The sequence below is a fragment of the Cryptococcus neoformans genome, chromosome 11, assembly GCF_000149245.1.
Source record: "Cryptococcus neoformans var. grubii H99 chromosome 11, complete sequence".
NCBI lineage: Eukaryota > Fungi > Basidiomycota > Tremellomycetes > Tremellales > Cryptococcaceae > Cryptococcus > Cryptococcus neoformans.
In genome coordinates this window covers 1,230,149-1,254,569 of record NC_026755.1, presented here as the reverse complement: position 1 = coordinate 1,254,569, position 24,421 = coordinate 1,230,149, and the positions used below count along the sequence as shown (strand labels likewise).

Here is a 24,421-nt window from a genome sequence, read left to right as displayed (position 1 = left end):
AACGAGTAGAGCTATTAGAAGACCTGTCGAGTCTGATTTGCAGTTGATATGGACTATCGTGTAATCGTTCTGTATTTCGAAAATAATTAGTCAGCTGTCCCTTGAAGAGTCACATTCTCTTCAATAAGTGATCGCCAATCGGCCTAAGTGTGAGAAAAGAGCTAATCCTTCAACGGCAGCTTGCTATGGAGAAGGCTGAGGAGGAGCAATCGACCAAAACCCATAAGGAACGGTTTCGACATCTATGCAAGGATCAAAAGGTCCAACATCTTAGATGCTCGCTCAGCCTATAAAGCTACGGTCATCGAATCACATGCATAACTCTGGTCTATCGCTTTTAGATTGAACATGGAAATTAAAAAAACATGCTCTGGAAAGAGAAGAAATGCCTCCACCGGGCTTGCCATGTATCGGAGGATGTCGCCTCGTTCCATTTAGCTGGAATGCTACTACAACAACAACACGTCTCTACTCATCCCTAGCACTCTACTAGCATGTCCGTCCCCCGTCTGCTCGTAGTTGGAGGGAATGGTTTCCTTGGTGCGTATCGCGTATAAACACTTTGTCAGTTGTCGTTGCAAAACTGACACAGCTGCTTGCAGGCTCCGCCATCTGTAAAGCTGCCGTCGGCAAAGGCTGGGAAGTCAGCTCCATGAGGTATGGTATTCCACACGTGTCACATGGCACGTTGGCCTTTTGATGTTTTGACATTTTGAGTGACCTCTGTTTATAGCTCGTCCGGTAAACCGTTCACCACTCCCGCAGGCCACACACCCGCCTGGGTTCCTAAGGTATCATGGCACTCTGCCTCCGCCTTTTCCCCTTCCTCTTACTCTCCCCTCTTATCTTCATCCACTGCTGTCGTCCATACCCTTGGTATATTACTGGAAGATCAGGGGTATAAAAAAGCAGTGAGAGAGGGGGATTTGATAAATCTTGCAGGGGGGTTTCTAAAGGGTTTGGGAGGAGGAGAGGGGAACCCGTTGAAGACGGCCGAGGAAAAGAGAAGAGGGTACGAAGGGATGAACAGGGATTCAGGTATGTCCCTCTTATATTTACATGGGACGATGCTGATGACAGAATAGCGCTCGAGGTGCTGAACACTATGCTCAGCACTGCTCCTCATCCCTCAGCTCCTAATGAGGCTGTAAAGGAGAAAACGTTTGTCTACATCTCTGCTGCCGATGCTTTCAGACCTTTGGTACCAAAAAAATACATCGAATCGAAAAGAGAAGCAGAGCTGGAGATTGCGAAGAGGTGTTCCGAGATTGGTGGTGTCAGACCGATATTTATCAGGCCTGGTAAGTCGTTTAGATTAACAAGTCAGATGTGTGAGACACTGATAGGCACGTAGGGTTAATGTACCACCCACACACACGCCCATTGTCCACTCTCCCAGCCTTCCTCATTGACCTTTCTTCCAAACTGAATGCTGCCCTTCCTGCACCTCTTCAAAATATCCCTAGCCTCTTCTCCCCTCAGTCGGCCATCCGAGGTGCTCTCGAAGGAGCGAGGACATTCCCTCTCCATGTAGACCATGTCGCGAATGCCGTTCTCAAGTGTGTGGAAAACGGCGAGAGAAGAGGAGTCGTCGAGGTTGATGAGATGAGGAGGTGGGCAGGGTTCAAATACAGCAATGATGCTGCCTTGGAACATTAAAATTAAAAGGTGAGCGTCAGTCAACCATTTATTAAAGTTCACGGAAGCGGAACTGACAACCCCCCAGCTCTATGCATACAACTAATAAGGGAGTCTATATCTCGTTCACAGCTCGCAACACTGGGTTATTGTCACTCTCTCATCCTTTATAGACATGTTCTTCTCTTTGCGCTTCTGAGCCTCTACCTGTCGTAGGTAGCTTCCGAGCTTTTTTCTCTCTTTTCTAAACTTTCTCCATAAACTCCCTCCTTGCTTGAACAAAACCTTGTATATTCTCGCTTCCACCACCTTTCTCGCCTTTTTATACATGACCCAGAGTTTGGACTGGTACGTCATCCACTCGGGATCGGACATGCTCACAATCCTCTCCAGCAGTAATCGCTCGAGACTTGCCCTTTCGCTCTCCATTTCGATGATCTTCTGAGCGTACATAGGTAGTTTACAATGGATGGTATTAGGCGGCCGGAAATGTTTGAAGTATGGGGGTGTTTCTAGAAGGTGAGGTATGTTGTGAAAGAAGGGATTGGATAGGATCGTGCGAAATGATGAGAGAGTTATGTGGCCACTAAAGCGTGTGATCAGCGGACACTCCACGAGTAGGCCTAGAAAAGTAAACTTACAATCCAATGCTGTCCGCTTGTCAGCGCCATATCCCTTGAATAAAAATACCTGTGTATATGCTGGCTGATAAACTCACTTGGCATGTCGATCGCCTTTACCTCCATGAGCCACATAATTATCACTGATATGCACGCCCACCACCCTTGTTTTCCCTGCTTTCTCCAATAATTCCCACATCTCCTTCCTTCCGCTCTTAGAGTTCAAGTCAAATTCGCTCACATGAAGATGTGATAGATCCAGACAAAGCTTGAGTTGTGAAGGCGGGAAATGAGTAAGTATTGCGCAGAGCGAAGAGAGGGTTGTGAGGGAGTGCAATGATGGGTGTACAGTGTTTTCGAGGGCGAGAGTGATACCTGGGACAGCGCGAGTGATCTCGCGGAGATCAGAGACTAGTCGGGTCAATTGCACGTGCTTGTGAGAGGGGTCATCTTTCCCGGCTGAGCCCAAACTAAAAAGGGAGTGTGGTAAGTTAGAGGTTTGGCAGAGCAAATAGACATACTGAATGACGAGAGTAGACATTCCAAGAGCCTTTACTTGCCTCATCTCTTCCATGACGCTCCTTTTTGATCTCTCACGAATTTCGCTGATAAAAAATTGATTGAGCTATGTTCGCATGTTTTTTTTATTAGTTTACTTACAGGTCTTCACTTAGCAAGTTAACCGTATAGACTCCGTGAACCATACTAGTCTTTCTCCAGTCCTTGTCCATGACCGAATCCATGGTTGCCGTAAAAATGTCCTGGTCATTTTTGACATCCTCTTTCACCCTGATTTGCTCATGCACCCGCCTTTTTGGATGGTTTATGAACATGCTCACACCTCTCACCTTTGGATAAGGGTGGTAAGGCAATGATATTCTTTTCAAAGAAGGTGTGAGCCCTCCGGAGGTGGACATATGGGTCAGCCATAAAATGCTTTGCTTTGTTGAGGAGCCTTGCAGCTGTCCAATGGAGGTAAAAACGGGTTGGGATGGAAGCTCTTCGACTGTTGCGGGATGGAATCTAACCGGAGTGGGTGTATTAGGCGACCAGTCGTATGGTACTTCTAGCACCGGCTGTCGACGAGGTGCGGGGATGTCAGGCTTTCTGAGGCAAGGAGAGGAGACAAGAAAAGGATTGTCATCTTGGACAGGCGCTTTTCTGACTATGCCTTTGCGATCGAGAGGGGAAATGTAAGGTTTCCGGTCTCTGTTCGAAAAAGGACCTTGAATGACAGAGGATGCAGGAGAAGAAAAGGACGCTCCATGCGGAGGTGGGGAGCTTGGGGATAAGAGAGAAAATAGTGTCTTTGGAGTCGATGGAGTTTGGGTGGGCTTGGGAAGGCTCTCTGGGGTAGGAGGCACTTTGTTCGTTAAAGGTGCAGATTGCTCTTTTGGAGGTTGAATAGCATCCCACAAGTCGAGCCAGTCGAAATGAGTATGGTCTCCCGAAAGGCCAGTATTCGGGGTTTGGGCAGGAGTACGAAGGTGAGATGTCTGAATCCTGTCGTCGAGATCATCCAAAAGAGTAGTCCAGTCAAAGCCGCCGTCAGTAAGCTGGTTGTCCTTTGCCCCATCCGAACACATGATGGATGTCGACCGCTCTACCGGAGAGCGAATAACGACGGCCGGCAAGCTATTTTGAGGACGTTAAGATGAGATGAGTATATGATAAGTCAACTTGAGGAAAATAGAGGATCTCGGCCGGACTTGCCCCTCCCTGGCCTGTTACCGCGGGTCAGCATGAGCTTGAGGAGCGAGATGTGTTAGGACGCAAGATCACTTCAGCTCGCCTACCGCAAATTTCCTATGGTTTCCACAACTTCAGTTGGCGGTTAGGCATGCTGCATCATATTATCTCTGTGATTTGCGCCTATTACCCATCATATAGGGTCAATGCCAGTGAGGTTAGCTTGAAATCGGCGCTTGCATTAGTATTTTGTAAAGATACAGGGGGTTATGGTATTTTTTGGTGGAAAGAGGAAATGGGCGGAACAGCTTTCCTTTTTGTGAGAGCAGTGCCGTGATGACGTCGAGTGGCGGCGCTGTCCGCCCGGTTATCTTCTCATTCATGAAGAGTGTCGAAAGCGAGAAGAACGAAGCATGGTGTTCCTGTGACGGCCAGTTGCTATTATAAAACTCCAACGTAGGGGACTCTCTTCTCTTTTTCCCTATCCCTCTACTTATCCCATAAATGCATCTCGTCACAGTAGCAACGTGAGTACTCTTTACAAGCTCTTCAGAATGATGCACATGAGCTGACCTGGATTTTAGCTGGTATGTCTGCTGCCATCCCACAGCTGGATCTATCACTCACTGCGTAATTTAATAGTCAACTCCGACAATGGTCCCTGGACTTCGAGGTAGCTACTATGCGTATTAAGGCCATTGATATGGTACTGATGAAAGATAGGGCAACTGCGAACGAATCCTTCGTTCTATTGCCATCGCCAAGTCTCGTGGAGCAACACTTCGAGTGGGACCAGAGCTCGAAGTTCCGGGATACGGGTGTTTGGATCACTTCCTTGAAGGCGAGTAGAATGAATCTTCAGGTGTAATTGGATTTATTGCTGAGCCAAGCTGTAGGTGATACCATGCTCCACTCTTGGGAAGTTCTTGCAAAAATCTTGCAGAGTGAAGAGGCAAAGGACATTGTTTGTGATATCGGAATGTAAGTTTGACTATTGTATCGTCGTGGAACTTGATCTGACATGAATCCAAGGCCCCTTGAACACAAGAACAACAACTATAACTGCCGAGTCATCATCTATAATGGCAAGATTCTTTTGATCAGGCCGAAGATGTGGATGGCCAACGACGGGAACTATGTAAGGGGCATTCATGTCTGAAAGGAAGCTGGGCGCTCATCACATCTATAGCGAGAGCTAAGGCACTTCACACCTTGGCACAAGCATAGGCAGGTTGAAAAGCACTCCTTGCCTCATATGATCAGAACTGTCACTGGACAGGTGAGTTGCTTCAATCTATCCAGCAGTGATAAGTTGCGGGCTAATAATGTTTAGACCTATGTACCTTTCGGAGATGCGGTAATTGCCACAGAAGATACAGTCATCGGTGTCGAGCTCTGTGAGGAGCTCTTCACCCCTGCCTCGTGTGTATTTGTTCTGAGCAATCGTGCGCAATATGACTGATCTTGATGGCAGGCCCCACATTCTTATGGGCCTTGACGGTGTTGAAATCTTTACCAACTCCTCCGGTAGCCACCATGAGCTTAGAAAACTCAACCGTCGTGTGGAGCTTATCAAGGAAGCTACCATGAAGGTGAGTCGCTTGTCGTTTCGGTATTGTTTAACTCGTTAACCGGTCGTCTAGCTCGGCGGTATCTACCTCTACTCTAACCAGCAAGGCTGCGACGGTGACCGTCTCTACTATGACGGAGCTTGTCTCATTGCCATGAACGGCCAAATCCTTGCCCAAGGCCCTCAGTTCTCTCTTTCTGAGGTTGAAGTTGTCAGCGCCACCATTGACCTTCGCGCTGTTCGGGCTCACAGGACAACAAGTAGCAGGAGGATGCAGAGTGCGCAGGCCGAGGCGTATGAGAGAGTCGTAGCGGATACCAGGCTCGATGGTGGTGAACAGATTAAGGTGGGAGTACGGGAGACTAAGGGTAGCATGGATGTGAAGTATCACACCCCCGAAGAGGAAATTGCGTGAGTCCGACGGTTTGTGTGATTTAATCCATACTGACGACATCTTCAGCCTTGGTCCTGCATGCTGGCTCTGGGACTATCTTCGCCGATCTGGTACTCAGGGTTACTTCCTCCCTCTCAGTGGGGGTATCGACAGTTGCGCCACAGCAGTCATCGTACACTCCATGTGCCGTTTGGTCGTGGAGGCTGCTGCAAAAGGCGGTAAGTTGTGATTCTGGCGGGGTACGATATAAAATCTGACAAGACCTTTGTAGACGAGCAGGTTATTGCTGATGCTCGACGAATTGCCAATGAGCCTGAAGACAGCACCTACATTCCCGAGGATCCTCGTGAATTCTCCGGCAGAATCTTCCACACTTGTTACATGGGTACGGAGAACTCTAGTAGTGAGACCAGGGAAAGAGCCAAGAACCTTGCTGACGCCATCGGCTCGTAAGTGCTGGCTAACCATTTGGAAGTTGAGGTGGCTAACTGATAACCACAGATACCACGTCGATTTGAACATGGACACCGCTGTGAGTGCCGTCAAGGGTATCTTCACCCTCGTCACCGGCAAGAATCCTCAATTCAAGGTGCACGGTGGCACCAATGCCGAAAATTTGGCGCTGCAAAACATTCAGGTAAATGAGATTCTCTTTTGACCGGAGCACGAGATTGACATCAGGACACAGGCACGACTGCGAATGGTTGTTAGCTATATGTTTGCCCAACTTCTCCCATGGGTCAGGGGTAAGAACGGTGGTCTCTTGGTCTTGGGCAGTGCCAACGTCGACGAGAGTTTGCGAGGCTATTTTACCAAATATGAGTACGTAACGCTTCATGTTTGTCGTTAAAGCTGTAGTATTGATACGGTCTTTAGTTGCTCAAGTGCCGATGTCAACCCTATCGGTGGTATCAGTAAGGTCGACCTCAAGAGGTTCATCGCCTGGGCCCAAGTCAAGTTTGACCTCCCGATTCTCTACAAGTATGTACTTACTCTTTACATCTCTTCCAATATCAATCTAACTTCTCTTAGCTTCCTCCACGCTGTCCCTACTGCTGAACTTATCCCCATCGGCCCTGACAACGTCATCCAATCTGATGAAATCGAAATGGGCATGACTTATGACGAGCTTTCGGTATTCGGTCGTTTGCGAAAGGTGGAGAAATGTGGACCGTACAGCATGTTTGGCAAGTTGGTACAAGAGTGGGGCAGTTTCTTGTCTCCGAAAGAGATTGCGGAGAAGGTCAAGCACTTCTTCTTCACGTATGCCATCAACAGGCATAAGATGTATGTATTACTTTCATGATGGTATGAGGTATATCTGACGCATCATATAGGACGACCATCACTCCTTCAGTGCATATGGTATGTTTTCCTGTCAGAATCAGTGAGTAGACTTGCTAATATTGCCATACAGGAGTCATACAGTCCCGACGACAACCGCTTTGACCTTCGACCGTTCTTGTATCCCTCCCGATTCACTCATCAGTTCAGGAAGATTGATGAACTTGCTGGAAAGTTGCCTGACATGGCACAGAAGCCCAAGGTCGACACCAATGAAGTTGATTAAAGTGTGTTTGAAATGAAAGACTGAGAAGATAGTCACGAAGTATAGTAGATGCATGTGATTATGAATATAGTACAACGTAGTGTAACATGAAGCATAAGATCGTGAAAGGATAGCAGGTGAAAAAGGCATGTCCAGCGTGGTGGATAAGAAGCACGGGTAAGCCTATGACTGCCGGAGACCGGCTGCGGCGAAGTTGCTAGCATATGTTCCAGCAAGATTCGTGAGGTTTGACAACAATCCTCCAGAAGTTGCTTGGACTTTGACCTGCTCATGACGTAAGTGAAGCTCAGAGAAGCAAGTGTGCCATGGCTTACCATAATTGTAGGTTCTTCTGGCTCTCCAATATCCTCCTCCTTGACCTTTCTTCTTAATGTCTCCATAATCTCCTTGACACCATCTCTATCCAAATCATCCCTCGCTTTCATCAAAGCTTCCGCAAATTGTAATTGAGGACCATGTATTTTGGCGAAATTCCAATAGTCCATGAAGACCATTTCAGGAGATGCCGCGAGCATGTTTACAATCATGTTTAGCACTTCAAAGTTTTCTTCAAGAGCCGGCGAGGATTTGTACTGGGAGAAGAATTGGAAGGCAGATGATATGTCGGATTTGATCTTTTGAATGGCGACGGGCATACGGAGGGAGTTGGTTGAGGCCCGTCGAAGGGCGGAGAGGTAAGATATGAGGAAGGCGTCGAGAAGGTTGTCAACGAGGATTTCGAAAACGGACGGGTGGAGGTGTGCTTGGTAATCACCCATATAATCTTTCATCGTCTCCATAATCTGACCCATGAGCTGTTCGGTGTACCATGAAGGAGTGATGAGCGCTTTGGTGGCGACTCGTACGTCATGGAATACAAACTGGACAAGGCAGGATAAACAGCGCTTGGCAACGTCAATGTAGCCATCAATAGCCTCGTTAAGTCGAGCTGAGATAACTTCTTTGTACTTGTCAGATACCAAGGGTTCCAATCGGGTAGATAGAGCTTCGGCATAATCGGCAGATTTCAGTTGGTCATTTGCAAGGGCCATGACATATTCGACCAACCCTGGTAACACCTCTTCCGGTTTCTTTTCTGTTTGTGCCTTCATCTCGTCTGCTAGCAACTTGAGCCATTGATCCTGAACACGCCTCATCACCTTTGCAGATTCTGTCACCACTCGCGTCAACACTGCACCTTGGTTGGAATCCAGCGCTAGATTGCATTGTTGGTTGACCAACTGGAAGAAATCGACCACACCCTCCATACCGAAAAGACCATCTGCCGCTTGTTCTGGCTCGCGAGTACGCCATGTAAACTGGCCCGTCTCTTCTCGCATAAGGTTGATAGTCCATTCATCGAGTTTGGTGACAATGAGTTTGACATAGTCCTCGATAAGTTCTTGAGATTTGCCGTCGAGCAATGGAGGTTGGATCCAAGCAGGAGGGATTTCAAGCTCCTTCATGCTCACTCTGTATTCTTTGACCCATGCATGAAGCTCCAAGAGGACCTTGGCCTCGGGTGCAGACTTGACCACCTTGATCAGTGTTTCATTGAGAGACTTGTGATAGGCTTTGACAAGGAAAGCGGTAATCTCATAGTCGGCAGGGAAAAGAGGTTCAATGTCGTCTTTGATCCTAATGATGTCCTTGTACACCCACCCAAGCCCTTCAATGAATCCTAAAAAGTCATGCTGATTATCAAGAAAGTATTCCTCAAATGATTGCTGCACGGTGGACTTCATGACATCGAGAAATTTGTGGCGATAATTCTTGATGACTCGAGCGTTGGCTTGCATAGATTTGAATTTCGAAGCCGCATCGGTAGTTGCGACTTTGCGTACAAGACGCATTGCTACGGCCTATGGCAATGTTAGCTTGTACCGCTATCGTTTTGAGCCTGAAATATGTCGGACCTTTTCGTCCTCTTTACCCTCGACCTCAATAATCTTTAAAAGTCTGACCACAGTCCCACCATTCCCCTTCCTCAACAGCTCAACCACACTTCCTGCTATCTCCCATAACCACGCTTCAAAGTCCTCGCCCACTTTATCCACCTTCTCAAACCACTTTACTAATGTCTCCCTATCTTGAGGGTTTGACTTTTTGGCCTCATGCAAAGTCTCGTTACGGAATGCTTCCAGTTGCTGTAATTGGAAGTGAATGGGCAAGAGATTGGGAGAAGGACCCGCAGCACCATCGGGATGATTCTTGTCAGAATCAAGTAGAGAAGACAAGTAATCAACTTTCTCGGACATTGATCGGAGGTTCTGTACCATCTTGGACGTTTGTGCAAAGTTACGGTGTATTATCGAAACCTGGCTTCTTGTCAGCTCGTTCAAATCATCGAGATGACAATATGCCTACCCTCGTAATCTTATCAAATGCCTCCCCACCATCTTCTCCACCCATAAGCTTCTCCACAGCCAACATCTCCTCCCTTATTAGTGTCACCGCAGCTTTACTATTCTGTAACTTGAGCAACGCATCTCTTGTTGCGTCCAGTTGAGATTTCACACCCTCCGAAAGCTTGGTATCCAGAGCCGATTTTTCTTTCAGGAGCTTCTTGCGATATGCCGCGAGCTTGAGAAGATCGTCGGGTTGTCGAAGGACTTCTGCAATAATTGACGATGGGTTTGCTGATGACATTGTGGGCGAGCAGATTCGTGGTTGTTATCGAGCTGGACCGGTTGTTATCGAGCTGGACCTCTTGCTCGCCTGGTGATATGTTGTCTCCGGCTCTTGCCGACTCCAATACCTGGCTGTACAGATGGGGAGCAGAATATGTACTGGGAATAGGATATTACTTTGGACACTCGTTGTAGAATGTATGTATGGTCGTGAATCGTTATTAACGCCTCGGCTGGCGTCACCGCTGCAACAACAAGTTAATACGTAATCATATCCGATTATCTTTCCAATCGGGGATTAGATTGGGACAACAACAGTCACACGCAACAAACAGCGTCATGAACCAGCAGACGAAGGGTACAGATGGAGCATCCAGTACAAAAAAAGAGGCCAGTACATAACTCTACAGCCGCCTTACGGATCAGGTAGAAATGCCTTACATATGACAAGATGCAACTCGTACAAACTCTACCCTTCCTTCACTTTCTTGTTCCCACCTTTCTCTGCCTCTTCTCTCTCGCGCTTTCTCGCCAAGTATCGTTCTCGCGCCTCTGCCCTCTTCCTTTCCGCTTCTCCGCTTTCTCCCTCTCTTCTCCGCCTTGCCTCCTCTTCCTCCATCCGTAACCTATCCTCCTCTTCCTTCCTCTTCCTTTCCTCTACTTCCCTCATTTGTTCCGCTAATCTTCTACGCTCCCTTTCCATTCTCTCCTTGTAACTAGCCGCTGCTCCAACAGCGCGAGAGACATATGGTCCCTCAGGCAGTTGACCACTGCGCTGAGATGTGAGCAGGGAGTTGGGGATGTCAGCCTTTGGTTTCTTGGTAATATTTAGTCCCGCTTTGAGAAGTGATCGCTTATCCACAACCTCTCCTTCATCATTGATTTCCACCTGCTTCCCACTCTCTTTATCCATCATCGTTGTGCCTGCCTTCTCGAGCCTCTTTTCTGCAGAAGCAGACGCTGATCCCTTTGCCTCTCGAGCCAAAAAGGGATCGTACTCTTCTTCGTCATCGTATACTGGTTTTGAAGGTTCGGTCGGTGGTCGAATGGCAAGAGATGGACCCATGGCAGGCTTTGACGTAGCAGAAACAGCGGCGGCGTGCTTAGATTCTTCGGAGTCCAGCATAGTTTTGTAGAAAGCAGTGAGACCGGGTCCCTTCTGTCCTTTTCTCAGAGCCTCTGTCATAACGGTCAGCCACAGTCAAGCATCTGCAATGGGGTTATCACCTTCTCGCGCCTTCTCTTCCTCTTCAGCCTTCCTAACCTCCTCCATCTGTCTCTTGTAAGCTTCTGTAACAAACTTTTCCTTCCCTTCAAACTCATCACCCTCTTTCTCCCTCTCTCTCTCCAGCATCTTTTCCTCTGCTCTTAACTTATCCAGCTTTCGAGTCTGCGCCGAAGCCAAGAAACTTTCAATATATTTCGGTTTCCTCTCTTCACCTTCCTTCTTCTTCACTTCCTCCGCTACTCGCTCTGCAGCCTTCATCTGTTCATAATGAGAATCATAATCAAAGATCGACTGGTCGATAGCTTGAGCAGCGGCCTGTGCTCGTCTTTCAGCACGAGACAGTTGCGCAGATTGGGTAACAGGAGCTTTCTTCTTGCTGGGACCAGCGAGAAGGTCTGGAGGGGCAGATGATGGTTTGCCCTCGTCTTCATCCTCATCATTGAAAAGGGCAGCAGAGGGAGCTTTGGAAGGAGGTTGCTTTGCCTTGGATTTTGCCATCAGGAGTTCAAGGTTAGATTTTGGGGCTGGGGCTACTGCTGAAGTTGCCATGGCGGGTTTTGGGGCTGGTTTTGCGCCGAAAGAGAATGATATCTTGCCATTGGACATGATGTGGGGTACGAGGCAAGGATTACTTTGAATGAAATGAGCGAAGTTACAGCAGACTCGCTTTTGTCTCGGGCCTTATTACTTTTGGCCTATTAACATATACAACAACTGATCATGTTACGTAACACTGATTGGGGAGATGGCAAGTGGTACATCTTCGTGCCTTAAATCGTCATAGTTCAAAGTCCAGTCGATCTACAAACTTCACGTATTGAACTTGCATCCTTATACTGTATCCTCTTGTCTGCTCTTCCAAGGAGTCTTATTCCCATATCCAAGCAAAGCAATATATCGAAATGGGCTTTGGCTGTAAGTAGCCTGAAGATGCATCGGGCCGCTTTGTACTCATAATTCATTAGATCACAAACGTATCACCATCATACCGAAAGTCAGTCCCAATTCATTTCTCCGCGCAGGACCTGCTAACGTATTCTCCACAGTTCTTGTATCTCAACATTAATGGTCAGCCTTCTGGACTATACCCACTACTCTCATAGCTCATCCATAGCCCTTAGGCAAGCGGGTCAACTTTTCAATCGGAAGAGGTGGCTTGAACTACAACTTCTAAGCCCGAAACGAATCGATTTCCCCTTATTTCTTAGCGTCTTTTTAAGTTGTACTGTGAGTTAAGATATCACACTTATGCCACCCACTATAGCTGATGAATTACCAATTTTCAATGTGTGTACAGGAGGTTTTGAGGTGTTGCCAACAAACATAGACATGCAATTTGATACTCTATCCCAACTCGACAGGTCATTAATATACCGATATTCATGCTCCACTATCGAACTCTGGCTACAGGTTACAACAGATACTTCCTCCCACCCTTTCGGGGGGCTTATAGTGCTTTGAGCTGGAGGCTTGACTACTTGTTGTCATCTGAAAAGGGGAGGTTGATGTAGGTCTTCTTGAGAGGGGAAGGAAGTTTGGCTACAGCTCGTTAGCATGGGAAATTCAGCAGACTCATCTTGAGGGATACTTACGCGCATAGCTCATACTCTTATTTTTCGCCTCGGCAACAGCCAGTACTTTGGCATAACTATCAGCCTCATCAAAACTTGGTGCGAAGGCAAAGTATCACTTACACGCTTGTCTCTTAGCGCTGCTACTCGCAGTGCTCCTATGCGCCGACAAGGCCTTGGGTTCCATCGATTTTCTTCTCTATAATGATCATTTAGTATACTTCCCCATCAATAACCTTCGGCACACACCTTTTCAAATATAGGCTCCTCATTCGGGTCCACAAGATACTTGTTTTCTTCCATCTTCTTACTGGCCTTTTTACTATCCGTCACCCATTTGATGCTCACAAGTTTTGGTGGCTTGTCCTGTCGTCGGTACCAATTCAGCGTCGCCGGTCGACCAGATTTGTAAACAACATGGGTGCAAGAGAGTGTTGGTCGGGTAAGAACCTTATAAGAGAGTTAGTACTGTATATCTCCTTCACTATCAAAGGCTTACCTTTGCTCCGCCAGATTTCAAAATATCGGAAAAGAACTGTGACGAATCTGATCCTTCACTTGTTCTCACGTCTACAAACGCCACCACGCCCTGGAAACACCTCACGCCCTTCGATGAACTCAGCATTTCCAAAATAGATTTTTCGCCGGTGGTGTCCGATGAGACGGACGAGTCAGCAGGATGAACTGCGCTTCGTACTCGATGATTGGCCAGAGGCGCCATGGTCGTAGAGCTCGTTGATGCTGAGAGATTGTTTGTTTCCTTTTTAGAAACATTTGGAGCTGGGCCCGTGACAGTGACTGAAGGAATGGTCGGTTTTCGGGGTGGTTCAGCAGAAGCAGATGCACCGGAAAGTCGTTTCTTTGACTTGAGCTTCTCCAATGCCTCACTCAAACCGGCCAAGGATTGAGAAGTCTCTAATGACATACCTTCTCGCCTATTCGTACTCAAACTCAATCTGAACGTTCGTGCAGGTTCAAGAATAGGGACAGGGTCAGACACAGATCGACTGCTTTCGATTATAGGAGGCTGGGACATCTCAACCGCAGAAAACGATTCTGAAACGGTAGCAGAAGAACGGATGGGGTTAGAAACTACCCGTGCTGTAGGGCGAGCAAGAGGACCCGAGCCAAGGGAGGAAGGGTAAGAAGGTTGACGCTTGGCAGGCGACGACGGAGGCCCTCGAGTAGATGAACCTTCACTACCCATCATTTCTGGTCGACCACCAGGTCGTCTCTCTGGAAGAGAGCCCAACCCTAAACCACTTGCCATTTTCCTCGTTGTAGACGAGGGAAGGTAAGACCTGTCGATGGCAGCTACTGCAGGTACATGCCGTGTACTAATGGGGATGCGGCTAGGTGCACCCATACCCAACAAAGATCTACCGGACGAAGTTTTGTGCAATTGAATGTTGACAGCGGGTTGAGTTATAGGGCATTCTGGAGCCGCAGGATCTGCCATCTGTGCAGGGTCTGGTGTTGTGGAAATGATTTCGGTAGAGGATGTGGATATAATGTCGGAAGCTGGTTGCGCCTCAGATTTTGCCTCAAGTGCAGGCTCATCAACATTGATCTTGGTATCGGGTTCGATTTCGGTAACAGAAGGCACATATCGGGCCTCGCACGCACCACCAGCCTTCCTCATTCCCGTCGTCATGTCTACCCCAAGCACTGACTCAGTACTTGTAGTTTCTTCCGCCACAGCCATATCAATATCCACGTTCTCCGTTGTCTCGGCCGCTTCTTCAACTTTTTCAGCAGTGACATTTTCCTTCGGAGCCTCAACGGCGCGTGGTTGTATTTCCTGCTTGGCAGGAGTGGCTTTTAATACTAAAGCATCAAGTGACGCCTGCTCCTTAGCTACCCTGACGGCAAGAGCGATTCGCCTATTGGTCAAAGGAGATGCTATTTTGGGACGGTTATTAGGGGTAAATACCGAGACGGTTGGCGGTATGCCATCGGGTGTGGTCGATACGCTGTAAGTGGTAATGGCAGCTGTAGACTGATTTTGAGACGCGCGGGGCGTGGAGAGGAAGGTAGAAAGTGGGTGGGCGGGAGAAGATTTAAAGGTATTGATAAGAGATGGTTGAGAACGGCCAGGAGTAGATAGGATTGAGGAATGCATCAGGGGTCGCCGGGGGGAAGCGAGGGAGACGGAAGCATCATTGGAACGAGGAGTAGGGCTTTTGGTAATGGCGGCCATTTGGTGAGGTCTCGGTGGTGTCGGTGGCCTCGCAATAAACTTAGGAGAATTCCCGATAGTTGTGTCTTCATCCCTTTTGATTTCAAGGGGACGTTCACGCATTCTCGGCGGTGTTGGCGATCGCGCAACCACGGTAAATATGTTCGACTCTGCTTCGTTCGCTTCATCATCTCCTTGCTTGGCTTCGAGCATACCCATTCGCAAGATTTCTCTTGCTGGCGTTGGAGGTGCGACGGTCTGGGTTTGCTCTGGAACTCGTTGTAGTGACACTATTGGAGCCAGTGTATGCCTTGTATGGAGACTGTTGTTTGACCCTACGGTCTTTAGAGGCGGACCCATCCTTCTCACAAGTCTTTCATCCGCCTTCAGCATTTTTCCTTTCCTTTGATTCTCATCCTCATCTTCCATTTTTCTCTTCCCAATGATCATTTTCTTATCCTCTAACACATTCATCTTTAATGGGTTTTCCTTGAGGGGACCTCTACTTCTAAGACTCTTGTTGAAACCGGGCGCAGGACCGCGGCTGTTTTCGTCGTTCAATTTAAGATGGTTCTTGGATGACAGAAGACGGGCGCGAGATCGTGTGGTAGGGATGTTGGTGTTTAGATCAAGGAGACGTGGAGTAAGAGGCGTGTGTGATCGTATGGACTGCACGGTAGTCGATTGTTGATTACGACGGCGGCGGGGAGAGGACATTATTCTTTTCATTTGGGGATCATTCGTCAGTCCACATCGCACATATTCCTTGTGATGTGCCCAGTCTGTGAATAAAAGCGTGACTGATGCACTCACCAAGAGACGGTAGTTTAGACGTGTTGTTTGCGGTACAGGACATTGAAGTTATCGGACAGCGGGCAACAGTGGTGCAGGAGACTGGCGCCGCGAAGGCATCCAATGGGTGGATGTGGATAAGAGATGGGGAAAAGAGAGGGCAGGGAGGATAGAAAGCTACAAGAGGTGAGGAGTGAATGTTGACTGACGAAGAAGAAAGTCGCGGCGAAAGCAATAAAATAAATGCTCTTGTTTGCATCGAATGTCAAACGCGCGCCCCCGCAAAAAAAAGCGACTATTGACGATAAAAAGGACGTTTACGTGTACATGCATGTATATTAGGAAGTTCGAGTCTGTTATTCGGTGTCCGATGTAGGCTGTAGCAATATGGTGTCTGCTTCTACGAGGTATCAGGTTGCCATGAGAAGATATGGCCGGAAGTGCTTTCGCTTTCTCTTAATGAGACAGGACGCACTCTAGGGTTATGGCCCTGTAAACGTGGCATACGCCAATGAAGAACGATCATAGTGCATGTTTAGAATGAATCTTTTATATTAACAATGGTAGAGTATGCATGAACGGTGCATGGTATGGTTATATGCTGGTATTCGATGGATGTTTATTATGAAGTCTGCCTGAATCAGTGCTGCTTTAAAATCTCGGCACGAGTCACTTACAAGTGTGTCTATCTTCCTGCCTGCACTATAGCCTCAAATGTCCCATCGGCATCCGGCCTGTCGGCAACAGCATGTACTTCCATCTTAGCCTCCTCCTCCAGGTACTTCTTGGTCGTTTCTCCAATGGCAAACACACGCCATCCATCCCAGCGACCATGATCTTGTTTGATTTGCGGCATTACAATAGCCGCTGAGCTGGGCGAAAAGAACGCCAACCACCCTTTGTGCCTAATAGGTGTTTCTAACCTTCTCAAGCCCTGCCGGAAGTCGTGTCGCGCGGACGTGGCATACACTACAACTTCATTCACTGTCCTCCCTTCATTTCTCAGCGCGGTAGGCATCTCATCCAATGACTTGTCTCCGCACAAGAACAGGTATGGCCCGTACCTTGCCTCACTCGCATCGGTACTTCTCCTCGGCAACGTTCTAAGTACCAGTTCCGACAATGGTCCAGCTGATTTTGGAGGGTTACTTTCCATTTCGGGTACTGGACGAGGCTTGAACGATAGTGGTATGTTGGCAGCAGCCAAGTGCTCAGTCGACGCATGACCAACAGAGAAAAGGGGTAATTGGTTCCATGCTACTTCCCTCTCTTTTTCCTTGCCTGTCCCTTCCAAGTAAGTTTGAACCCCTTTGACCCATCCCTCCATACCTCGCCGGCTAGTGACAATTACCCCTTCCCACTGGTCGGGCCCCTCCTCGATGATTTTGACAATCTCCGAGAGATGGTATGTCTCCTGCAAAACTGGAATAAAATGGGGTTGATATTTTTCCGCAGAGTTTGAAGATGAAGATGCTGATTTGGAAAAGGCATGCTGATAGGGATCGGCTGAAGGTGACGGATGTGGAGTTTTGAATAATATTACTGGTGTTGCTTCAGATGACTGCAGCTGTAAATTTCTGGACATGGTGTAAGGATATTTGCTGTGATTGTGATTGCCTTGACGATAATGTACCCTAAATTCTTCTTCTCTCCGATTCCCCCTAATGCAAACTTGACGCTGTGATGTGAAAGGTGAAAGAAATCATTGGCTGTTCCGTCGTAATTGGGGACGGCCTCCACTTTTGCCCTCCACCGCCGTTATACGTACGCATATAAAATAAGAATAACCACCGACTCCCAATAACATTGACATTTCAACTGTCCATTATGTGCATATATGATAATAGCACGCTACAATACTGAAGATAATGCTCAACAATGCCAATATATGAGGTTGGTATATAGTGTACTCGAAAAATTCCCTGAAACCAAGAAGTAAGAAGTGACGCGACCCGTTGCCACAGTCACCTTCCCCAAAGCCTCCAGTCCCATAACACCCGAACACTCGCCCCAACAATACCAGCTAACGAATAGGCCTTCCCATTTCACGCTCAACCGCAGCCGCCGACCTGGTATTGGCTGAAACTGGGACGCTGCTGCTCGCTGCAGCTGCTTTTGATGAGCTCGTGTGACTCTTAATCTTTGCCAGCACGTCCCTGATGTACGTTGTCAGCAACATCTTCAAGGCAAGCGACGAAACTTACTTTGCGTATTGGACCTTGTGCACAATACCCTCAATCCTTTTCTTATCCTTCGGCGACAGGTCATCGTCTAACGGTCGTAACAGTTCCTCGAGGCTCCAAGTGCGCATTACAGAATGCCTGTCGATAACAGTGACCACGAGACCTTCTCGAGAGAGAATGAGTTTAGTATGATCATAAAAGTTGAACTAAAAATAATGATCAGTCACATGCGAAAAAAAAAAAAAAAAAAAAAAAAAAAAGATTAAACCTACCTGGAGAACATCGTTGCTGAGTCTAAACAAGATGACGTGCTTCATTCTCAAATATCTTACCACAAATACCATTTCTGTCCTAAGTTCCTTGTCCTCGAAAGTGTACGGTTGATCGCCAAACAATTTGTCCAACATATAGTTTTCAAAATGCTTCAGAAGATAGACCTTGTTCTTGAGGTCGGATGGGTACCGCTCGATAGAATAATTTCGCCGTATGTTCTGCGAAAGATCGTCGGCGCCTGCTGGCCGAATGTCGTCAAAGTATCGCTTGCCAGGAGCAAGAACAAGAGAAGTGGAGTCGTTGAAGTGTACACTGACTGTACCATCTGTCATGGCAAAACCCATACCGTATTTGGTACAGTAATCTAGCCAGGACACGACAAAAACTCGCGGAGGTTGTGGCTTTGCCTCAATATCTGGAGACATTGTCAGGGAAACGCAACGATAGGTCCATAACTACTTACTGGGTGATGTGAAGCCTTCGTCTGTCTGTGCCATGGCCAAAGCAGTAGACAGATTCTGACCGAATATCTCAAACAAGCTTGTCTTGAAGTCCCTAGTTTTTTCAGGCCTGGAAGATTCATATGCAGCATATCGACTTTCGGATTTGGAAACAGTGTCAGATGATGCAGTGGAAAATGTTGACACTGTAGGTTGACCTGTTGTGGCTGCCAAAGGAAGAGTTCCTCGGGGTGCAGCGGCAACGCGAGACCTGGACTCCTGATACACTGGATGCTTCCCTGATGCAGCACTTTCAGAAGCTTTCTCCATTCTCTCTGCGTAGAGTTGTCTCTCCGCCGCCATTTGGGAAACGATCCTAGCCTTCTGAGCTGCAACTTCACTTTCTCGCGTAATACCGTTATACATCGGTTTGACTTCTTCCGCGTCACGCTGTTCTTCCGATTCCTCGCCGACTCTCTCCATTGCCGTAGGTCTTCTGCCAAGCTCGTGGTTTTCCTTTCCTATTGCACCCTTCCTAACGGGGCTTAGGGTACTAGCTGCTCCTGCCACCGAAAGCTTCCGCAGCAATGACGGCTCTTTGATAGCGGAGGCAGATGCTTGAATAAGAGGCTGTCGAGCTGAGTTGAGCAAAGCGGATATGGGACTGTCGGGCTGAACAGCATTCTTGAAATCTCTCTCCTGCTGCATGATTGAGGGACCAAGGGCTGAGCGTGATCGGGCAGGCTCCACATTGATAGACTGAGCGATGCCAATTTTGGACTTGTGACACAAGGCTGCAAAGTTCCGTCGACTCTGCGAAGACGAAATGTGTCGGTAATCAGGAGCAAAATCGTTGGCCGAGGCGGGAATGTAAGCTGGGAATGGACCTTCTAGGAACCAACGATGACTAAGGATTGTGTCGAGATTAGGTCGTTTGTCTGACAAGCTCCATTAGTCTGTTAAAATATCAGCCTCGAGAGCAGACTTACCAGGGTTAGTGTTCAGAATTAGTGTAATGAGTTCCTGAGCTGAAGAGGAGATTTCCTTCTCAGGAGGGAACTCATATCTGTTCTCTCTAATGCGCTTATAAATAGCCTTGACATCCTTCGTCTGGAATGGAGGCTTTCCTATTAACAGTGTATATCTTTGTCAAGGTTAGCTTGTTAAACATGGTTCAATCATTTGGCTTACAATATAACGCCAACCGACCACACGTCGACCTCAAAACTGTGCCCGTTGGCAGTATCAAACAAAACCTCTGGAGCAATGTAGTTCGGTGTACCACAAATAGTTCTACATAAATCAGCATTAGTTTTCATGCAAGGAGAACCCACTTTTTCCTGTCGCCAGGCTTCTCAATTAAAGCAGCCAAACCGAAATCTCCGACCTTGATATCCATGTTCTCGTCCAAAAAAAGGTTTCCTAATTTGAGATCTCGATGTATCACATTGTTCTGATGCATGTATTGGCACGCTGCTATGAGCTGCACCAGATAGTAGCGAGCCTCAGGTTCGGTGTACCTTTTTCGACGACGGAGGAGGTCCATGAGACTCTGTACATCATTGATGGATAAGCAAGCTTGGTGTAGCTACTCAGTTGTTGGACTTACGCCGTGATGACATAATTCTAGAATCATGTAAACATTTTCTTCGTCCTCAAAGCAATCGTCAAACCGCACAATATTGGGGTGGGCTAACATTTGATGAAGCTTGATTTCTGCCCACAACTATTCAGTCAGCTGTCAGTGTTGCTCTTCCATCATTGTGACTCTCCGATACAGCTATTTTGATTGCTACCACGCACTTTGGTCTTATTTTTCTTTGTTTTGATGCTGGCTTTGCTCACCACCTTGACCGCTCGTCTAGAAGCTCTTTGATCTTGCACTTCGTAAACTCTGGCAAAACCTCCCTGCGATGAATGGTGCGTCAATCGCATCTTCATTCAATCCCTTGCTGATTTCCACATGCTTGTTAAAGTGACTTACCTCTCCTAAGAAGCCAACTCTCATGTACTCGTAGCCTCTGTCTCTATCCCTTATCTTCAATGGGGGACTAGGAGGAACAATCTTCTCCTTTTTAACAGGCGCAGCTGCCGGTGCTTGAGCGGGCTGCTCGGCCATACTTGTTCGTTTGTTATTTTTAGGTCTCGTAAAGTAGAGGTTAAGCGGTGCTGAGAGAGTCGAAGATGATGGTCGAGTAGGGTGTTGGGAATTATGTCCGAGCTATATGTTGTATGAGACGAAGAATAGCTACTATGGATGTAAAAGGGAAGTCGACGTAAGTGCAGGAAATGGTCCCCGTTCGTTCTTGTTGATAGACAAACACTTCAAGAGCACAGAAATCACACGCGTACCATAATAGCGGCCTCGGCGTTTCGCTTCTGTGGCACTTCGAGTCAACAGCACCTTCTTGGGTAACTAAAACGCAATGAGATCGGGACCACGCATTACCAGCATCTTCGAGCTTGCTAGATTATAACACCACCGTACATTTCGAGTACTATTTAACACTACCAGTTCTTTTGCTGACTATGCCTTAATGCATACCCGAACATGCATCAGGACCACTTCGGATCGAAAGTAGCGCCCACGTTTGGACTAATTTTGAGGAGCAACAACAGCTAGAACGTATGCAGAAGGATAGGGACCGCTGCTTGCGCTACCACTGTATGGACCATTCTGATAATGAACGTTTCCGGGCCTCTTATTTTGGCCCACGTATGTACAGCCATCAACAAACTTTCATAAAAGTTGGTATTATTGTCTCAGAACAGAACAGGTATCATCATACATATATATCGAGCGAGTTGAGAGAATGCAAGACGGTACCATACTGGTATCATACTTTTTGTGTATACAAAGTCGAAACGATTGTTGTTGCCCCTTCTCTCTGAATACTCAAAATAGATAACATGATATGTACTAGTATGAAACTAACTATGACAATGCTTAACGCAACGTGCAGCACATATGTAATCATTCCTGACATACTGCGGGTTCTCGCAGCATACAGAAGAGGGGACTGAAAGCATATATGGCACGTCAAAAGTTATCAATCTAAGTTATCGGTGGACAGCCGTCATATTCGCTGATAGTTCATCGTTCAGAAGGGCCTCCTTTACCTCCGAGTAGTGCAAGACTATGTATAGCGAAGGATAGTTCACGTAGCTCTTGATGTTATCGACTGAAGACTGCAAGGTCCTAGGGTTGAATCGACTATCGAGTGGTCTACTTGCATTGAGGCTCGCTCTTTCGGCGGTCCCATAATAAGGATTGACTGAAGGAGTTGATGGGGTCATGAGCCACGAATATCGCACGAGGAAGTGAATCCAAAGGGTTTGAAGTAAAACTGTCGGTTCTGCATAGTCCGGTCAAGCGCATGTGCTTGCATACAATACTGTATCCGACTGAAGAAAATATCGAGCAAACGAACGCTGGACGTTCTCTGGACTCCGGAACAGAAGATGCCACACACCATGTGGTGGATTGGTTTCATCCGAGATCGTCACACTTGCATCTTACTACATCTTACTTGCACGCATACGAGACTCACCTTTGCACACGCGGTGACATTCAATCAAATGTCTGGCTTTTCAAAAGTCCCTCATGGGTCTAACGAATGTCGTCTCGAAAAGTCACAAAAGTCCAGCGGCATTCCCGCTTCATTGCGCCGTAGGTGATTCAAGTGCGAAGCGTGGTGGCCAACATGTCACCATGCTTGTTGATTCTTGGAACTTGGCCCATGTCGTCTGTCTTTTTTTCTTCTCTCTCCGTGTACTTCGTCTTTGAGCGTGGGTGGCCAACTCACGCCTCGCAGTGATTCGCCAAGACTCGAAGCGAATTAACCGACGCGCCTTATTCCACGCTCGATAAGGAGCGCGATAAGGTGGAAAAAAAATTGGAACGAAGAGATGGTCTGAAAAAAAGCGAGGGAGGCGCTTCTTTGGCGAGCGATCGATATGGGGTTCTTGCCTTCTATAACCGCTGTCAAAAGCGAATAACCCAACGCGTCCACTAAAAATATAAACACGCGTCCATTAAATATAAACTTCCGGTGTGAACTCGCAATGTTTCGACGCTGCGCGTTCTTTATTGATATGAATTGGAGGCCTAACTAATGCGTACATACAAGTCTATGAGATGATGTCTAGCTGTGCCACGTGACGTGATGCTCCTTTTCTTCTTCGTCGCTTCCTGATATCTTCTTTCCTATCCTGCACATCCACTTCTCCTTGGCCTCCTTTTGATCTTTCGCTATAACGCCACAGTATGAAAGTTGGGAAATACTAATTCATCCACCAACGTCTTTCTCACCACATCCACAATAAACCTTTCCACCTTTCCTACATTCCTCAAGACGTGAGCGTCTGCATGTCCAATCTCCGACTCGATCTGCAAGTTTGACAGCAATCTCTGCCCTAGAGGGATTTGCTTATCTTCCCTATGAGCTGGATTCGACTCGTCATCTACTACTGTGAGATGGACCCGATTCTTTTCTCCGCTGTACGCCATCACTATATCTGCATTAAGTTGAAATCCTGTTATGGATAATTTGAGAGGAAGCGCCATGAAAAGCGCCGAAGGATAGTTGACTTGTAAAGAGGTGAGGAGAGTGAGATGCAAATCAGATGCATGTGATAGACGAAGATGTAGTTGAAGGGAGGGTATTGAGGATGAAGAGGCTTTTGGGGGAAGACCTGCTGGGTGAGCAGGAGGAGATGGAGAAGTAGAAGACGGTTCGATAGGTATCCGTCGAGGAGTTGGATGAGGGGCGGCACTTGCAGCGATGGACATTGGTCGGCGAGAGAAACGGGCCGAAATAGGGTGGGAAACGAGAGACGGGTTCAAACCCGGAGTGGGCGGGATGTGTAGAGCAGGTGGAGGGTGGTCAAAAGGAAATCGGATGAAGGACCGAGAGGATGAGGAGCGATGTATCGCCAGTCGGTCGTTAGGGTAACCAAAAGTGTACGACAGCGGTCTTCGACCTCGTATTCGATAGTCATCATCGTGCCGCTCCTGCATGTCATACTCGGGCTGGTAGTCATAGGACGATGTCCCCTCGGTGGGACTGTAAGGGTCGACAAGCTCGTACTTTTCACCATCGAGTGAACTCTTTAATGCCTCATTCCTCAGTTTATCCCTCTCTTCTCTCTCTTTTTCTCTTTGCTTCTCCTCCTCTGCGAAATCTCCCTCGTCGTCGCCTTGGTCAAAGACTCTCCATACATCACGAATGTCTTTGATTTCGAGGTCTGGCGCCGCCTTTCCAAAGTCGAACGCAGTAACGGTGATGGGACCGATAAACGACGGCCTGTGTGCTTCTGCAAGCTGAGTGTTGAGGAGGGCAATTAGAGAGTCTGACAGCTGGTCTGTGGTGGATTCATCTGGCTGGGACAAGAGCGACCAGTTGATGTCTAAGGACATGGCCGGTCGGAGCTAATTGGGGTTGTCTCTTGCAGTGTTTTTGTATTTTTATTATTATTTGCGTGGCCGATCACGGTGGGAGGCATGTGGACTGCTCGGCGGTTGAGCGGTGAATGACGGAGTGATGGCGGAGGCCGAAGATTGGGAATTGCGAGGGGAAGCGTGCATTGTCCCGAAAGGGTAAATTTGATTCCTCACCGGTGGTTGGCGGATGCGCTGCTCCATCGTTCGGCTTATTTATTCCTC

The 24,421-nt window shown here is 47.6% G+C and overlaps 9 protein-coding genes and 2 non-coding genes; 4 read left to right on the top strand and 7 right to left on the bottom strand.

Annotated features, from left to right (window-relative positions):
* Window positions 1-448: 448 nt before the first annotated feature.
* Window positions 449-2,502, top strand: CNAG_01914 (mitochondrial protein). XM_012197453.1 has 7 exons: window positions 449-540; window positions 603-657; window positions 734-1,038; window positions 1,086-1,301; window positions 1,355-1,668; window positions 1,727-1,986; window positions 2,032-2,502. The coding sequence occupies exons 1-5, from the start codon at window positions 495-497 to the stop codon at window positions 1,657-1,659; spliced, it is 927 nt and encodes a 308-aa protein (XP_012052843.1). The 5' UTR covers window positions 449-494; the 3' UTR covers window positions 1,660-1,668; window positions 1,727-1,986; window positions 2,032-2,502.
* On the bottom strand, window positions 1,715-4,235 carry CNAG_01913 (hypothetical protein). XM_012197106.1 has 5 exons: window positions 2,919-4,235; window positions 2,780-2,863; window positions 2,357-2,728; window positions 2,280-2,288; window positions 1,715-2,224 (listed from the first exon to the last, which is right to left on the bottom strand). The coding sequence occupies exons 1-5, from the start codon at window positions 3,842-3,844 to the stop codon at window positions 1,765-1,767; spliced, it is 1,851 nt and encodes a 616-aa protein (XP_012052496.1). The 5' UTR covers window positions 3,845-4,235; the 3' UTR covers window positions 1,715-1,764.
* Window positions 4,236-4,371: 136 nt separating this feature from the next.
* On the top strand, window positions 4,372-7,594 carry CNAG_01912 (NAD synthetase). XM_012197105.1 has 18 exons: window positions 4,372-4,474; window positions 4,532-4,534; window positions 4,590-4,620; window positions 4,671-4,788; window positions 4,844-4,928; window positions 4,980-5,085; window positions 5,137-5,226; window positions 5,281-5,369; window positions 5,422-5,539; window positions 5,591-5,928; window positions 5,978-6,129; window positions 6,183-6,360; window positions 6,413-6,548; window positions 6,600-6,733; window positions 6,788-6,892; window positions 6,944-7,198; window positions 7,249-7,276; window positions 7,329-7,594. The coding sequence occupies exons 1-18, from the start codon at window positions 4,452-4,454 to the stop codon at window positions 7,479-7,481; spliced, it is 2,142 nt and encodes a 713-aa protein (XP_012052495.1). The 5' UTR covers window positions 4,372-4,451; the 3' UTR covers window positions 7,482-7,594.
* Window positions 7,514-10,279, bottom strand: CNAG_01911 (hypothetical protein). XM_012197104.1 has 4 exons: window positions 9,828-10,279; window positions 9,377-9,778; window positions 7,796-9,322; window positions 7,514-7,745 (listed from the first exon to the last, which is right to left on the bottom strand). Exons 1-4 carry the CDS (start codon window positions 10,107-10,109, stop codon window positions 7,644-7,646), a joined length of 2,313 nt encoding a protein of 770 aa, XP_012052494.1. The 5' UTR covers window positions 10,110-10,279; the 3' UTR covers window positions 7,514-7,643.
* Window positions 10,280-10,468: 189 nt separating this feature from the next.
* On the bottom strand, window positions 10,469-11,976 carry CNAG_01910 (hypothetical protein). XM_012197452.1 has 2 exons: window positions 11,318-11,976; window positions 10,469-11,269 (listed from the first exon to the last, which is right to left on the bottom strand). The coding sequence occupies exons 1-2, from the start codon at window positions 11,922-11,924 to the stop codon at window positions 10,560-10,562; spliced, it is 1,317 nt and encodes a 438-aa protein (XP_012052842.1). The 5' UTR covers window positions 11,925-11,976; the 3' UTR covers window positions 10,469-10,559.
* Window positions 11,977-12,056: 80 nt separating this feature from the next.
* On the top strand, window positions 12,057-15,599 carry CNAG_13021. The gene is made up of 7 exons (XR_001046249.1): window positions 12,057-12,233; window positions 12,284-12,312; window positions 12,365-12,386; window positions 12,440-12,545; window positions 12,616-13,350; window positions 13,403-14,183; window positions 14,246-15,599. It is a non-coding gene; the product is annotated as a hypothetical RNA (non-coding RNA).
* On the bottom strand, window positions 12,680-16,072 carry CNAG_01909 (signal transducer). XM_012197451.1 has 6 exons: window positions 15,882-16,072; window positions 13,389-15,789; window positions 13,139-13,339; window positions 13,013-13,088; window positions 12,911-12,955; window positions 12,680-12,857 (listed from the first exon to the last, which is right to left on the bottom strand). Exons 2-6 carry the CDS (start codon window positions 15,783-15,785, stop codon window positions 12,793-12,795), a joined length of 2,784 nt encoding a protein of 927 aa, XP_012052841.1. The 5' UTR covers window positions 15,786-15,789; window positions 15,882-16,072; the 3' UTR covers window positions 12,680-12,792.
* Window positions 16,073-16,372: 300 nt separating this feature from the next.
* On the bottom strand, window positions 16,373-17,531 carry CNAG_01908 (uroporphyrinogen-III synthase). XM_012197450.1 has 2 exons: window positions 16,538-17,531; window positions 16,373-16,491 (listed from the first exon to the last, which is right to left on the bottom strand). Exon 1 carries the CDS (start codon window positions 17,443-17,445, stop codon window positions 16,546-16,548), a length of 900 nt encoding a protein of 299 aa, XP_012052840.1. The 5' UTR covers window positions 17,446-17,531; the 3' UTR covers window positions 16,373-16,491; window positions 16,538-16,545.
* A 131-nt stretch (window positions 17,532-17,662) lies between these two features.
* Window positions 17,663-21,059, bottom strand: CNAG_01907 (PLK/PLK1 protein kinase). XM_012197449.1 has 10 exons: window positions 20,741-21,059; window positions 20,560-20,664; window positions 20,366-20,482; window positions 20,091-20,308; window positions 19,948-20,049; window positions 19,746-19,900; window positions 18,780-19,694; window positions 18,316-18,731; window positions 18,065-18,249; window positions 17,663-18,016 (listed from the first exon to the last, which is right to left on the bottom strand). Exons 1-10 carry the CDS (start codon window positions 20,873-20,875, stop codon window positions 17,884-17,886), a joined length of 2,481 nt encoding a protein of 826 aa, XP_012052839.1. The 5' UTR covers window positions 20,876-21,059; the 3' UTR covers window positions 17,663-17,883.
* CNAG_13020 lies at window positions 17,681-18,920 on the top strand. XR_001046248.1 has 2 exons: window positions 17,681-17,753; window positions 17,825-18,920. It is a non-coding gene; the product is annotated as a hypothetical RNA (non-coding RNA).
* A 1,705-nt stretch (window positions 21,060-22,764) lies between the features above and the next one.
* CNAG_01906 (mitochondrial distribution and morphology protein 12) lies at window positions 22,765-24,366 on the bottom strand. XM_012197448.1 has 1 exon: window positions 22,765-24,366. Exon 1 carries the CDS (start codon window positions 24,173-24,175, stop codon window positions 23,009-23,011), a length of 1,167 nt encoding a protein of 388 aa, XP_012052838.1. The 5' UTR covers window positions 24,176-24,366; the 3' UTR covers window positions 22,765-23,008.
* Between the last annotated feature and the right edge of the window lie 55 nt (window positions 24,367-24,421).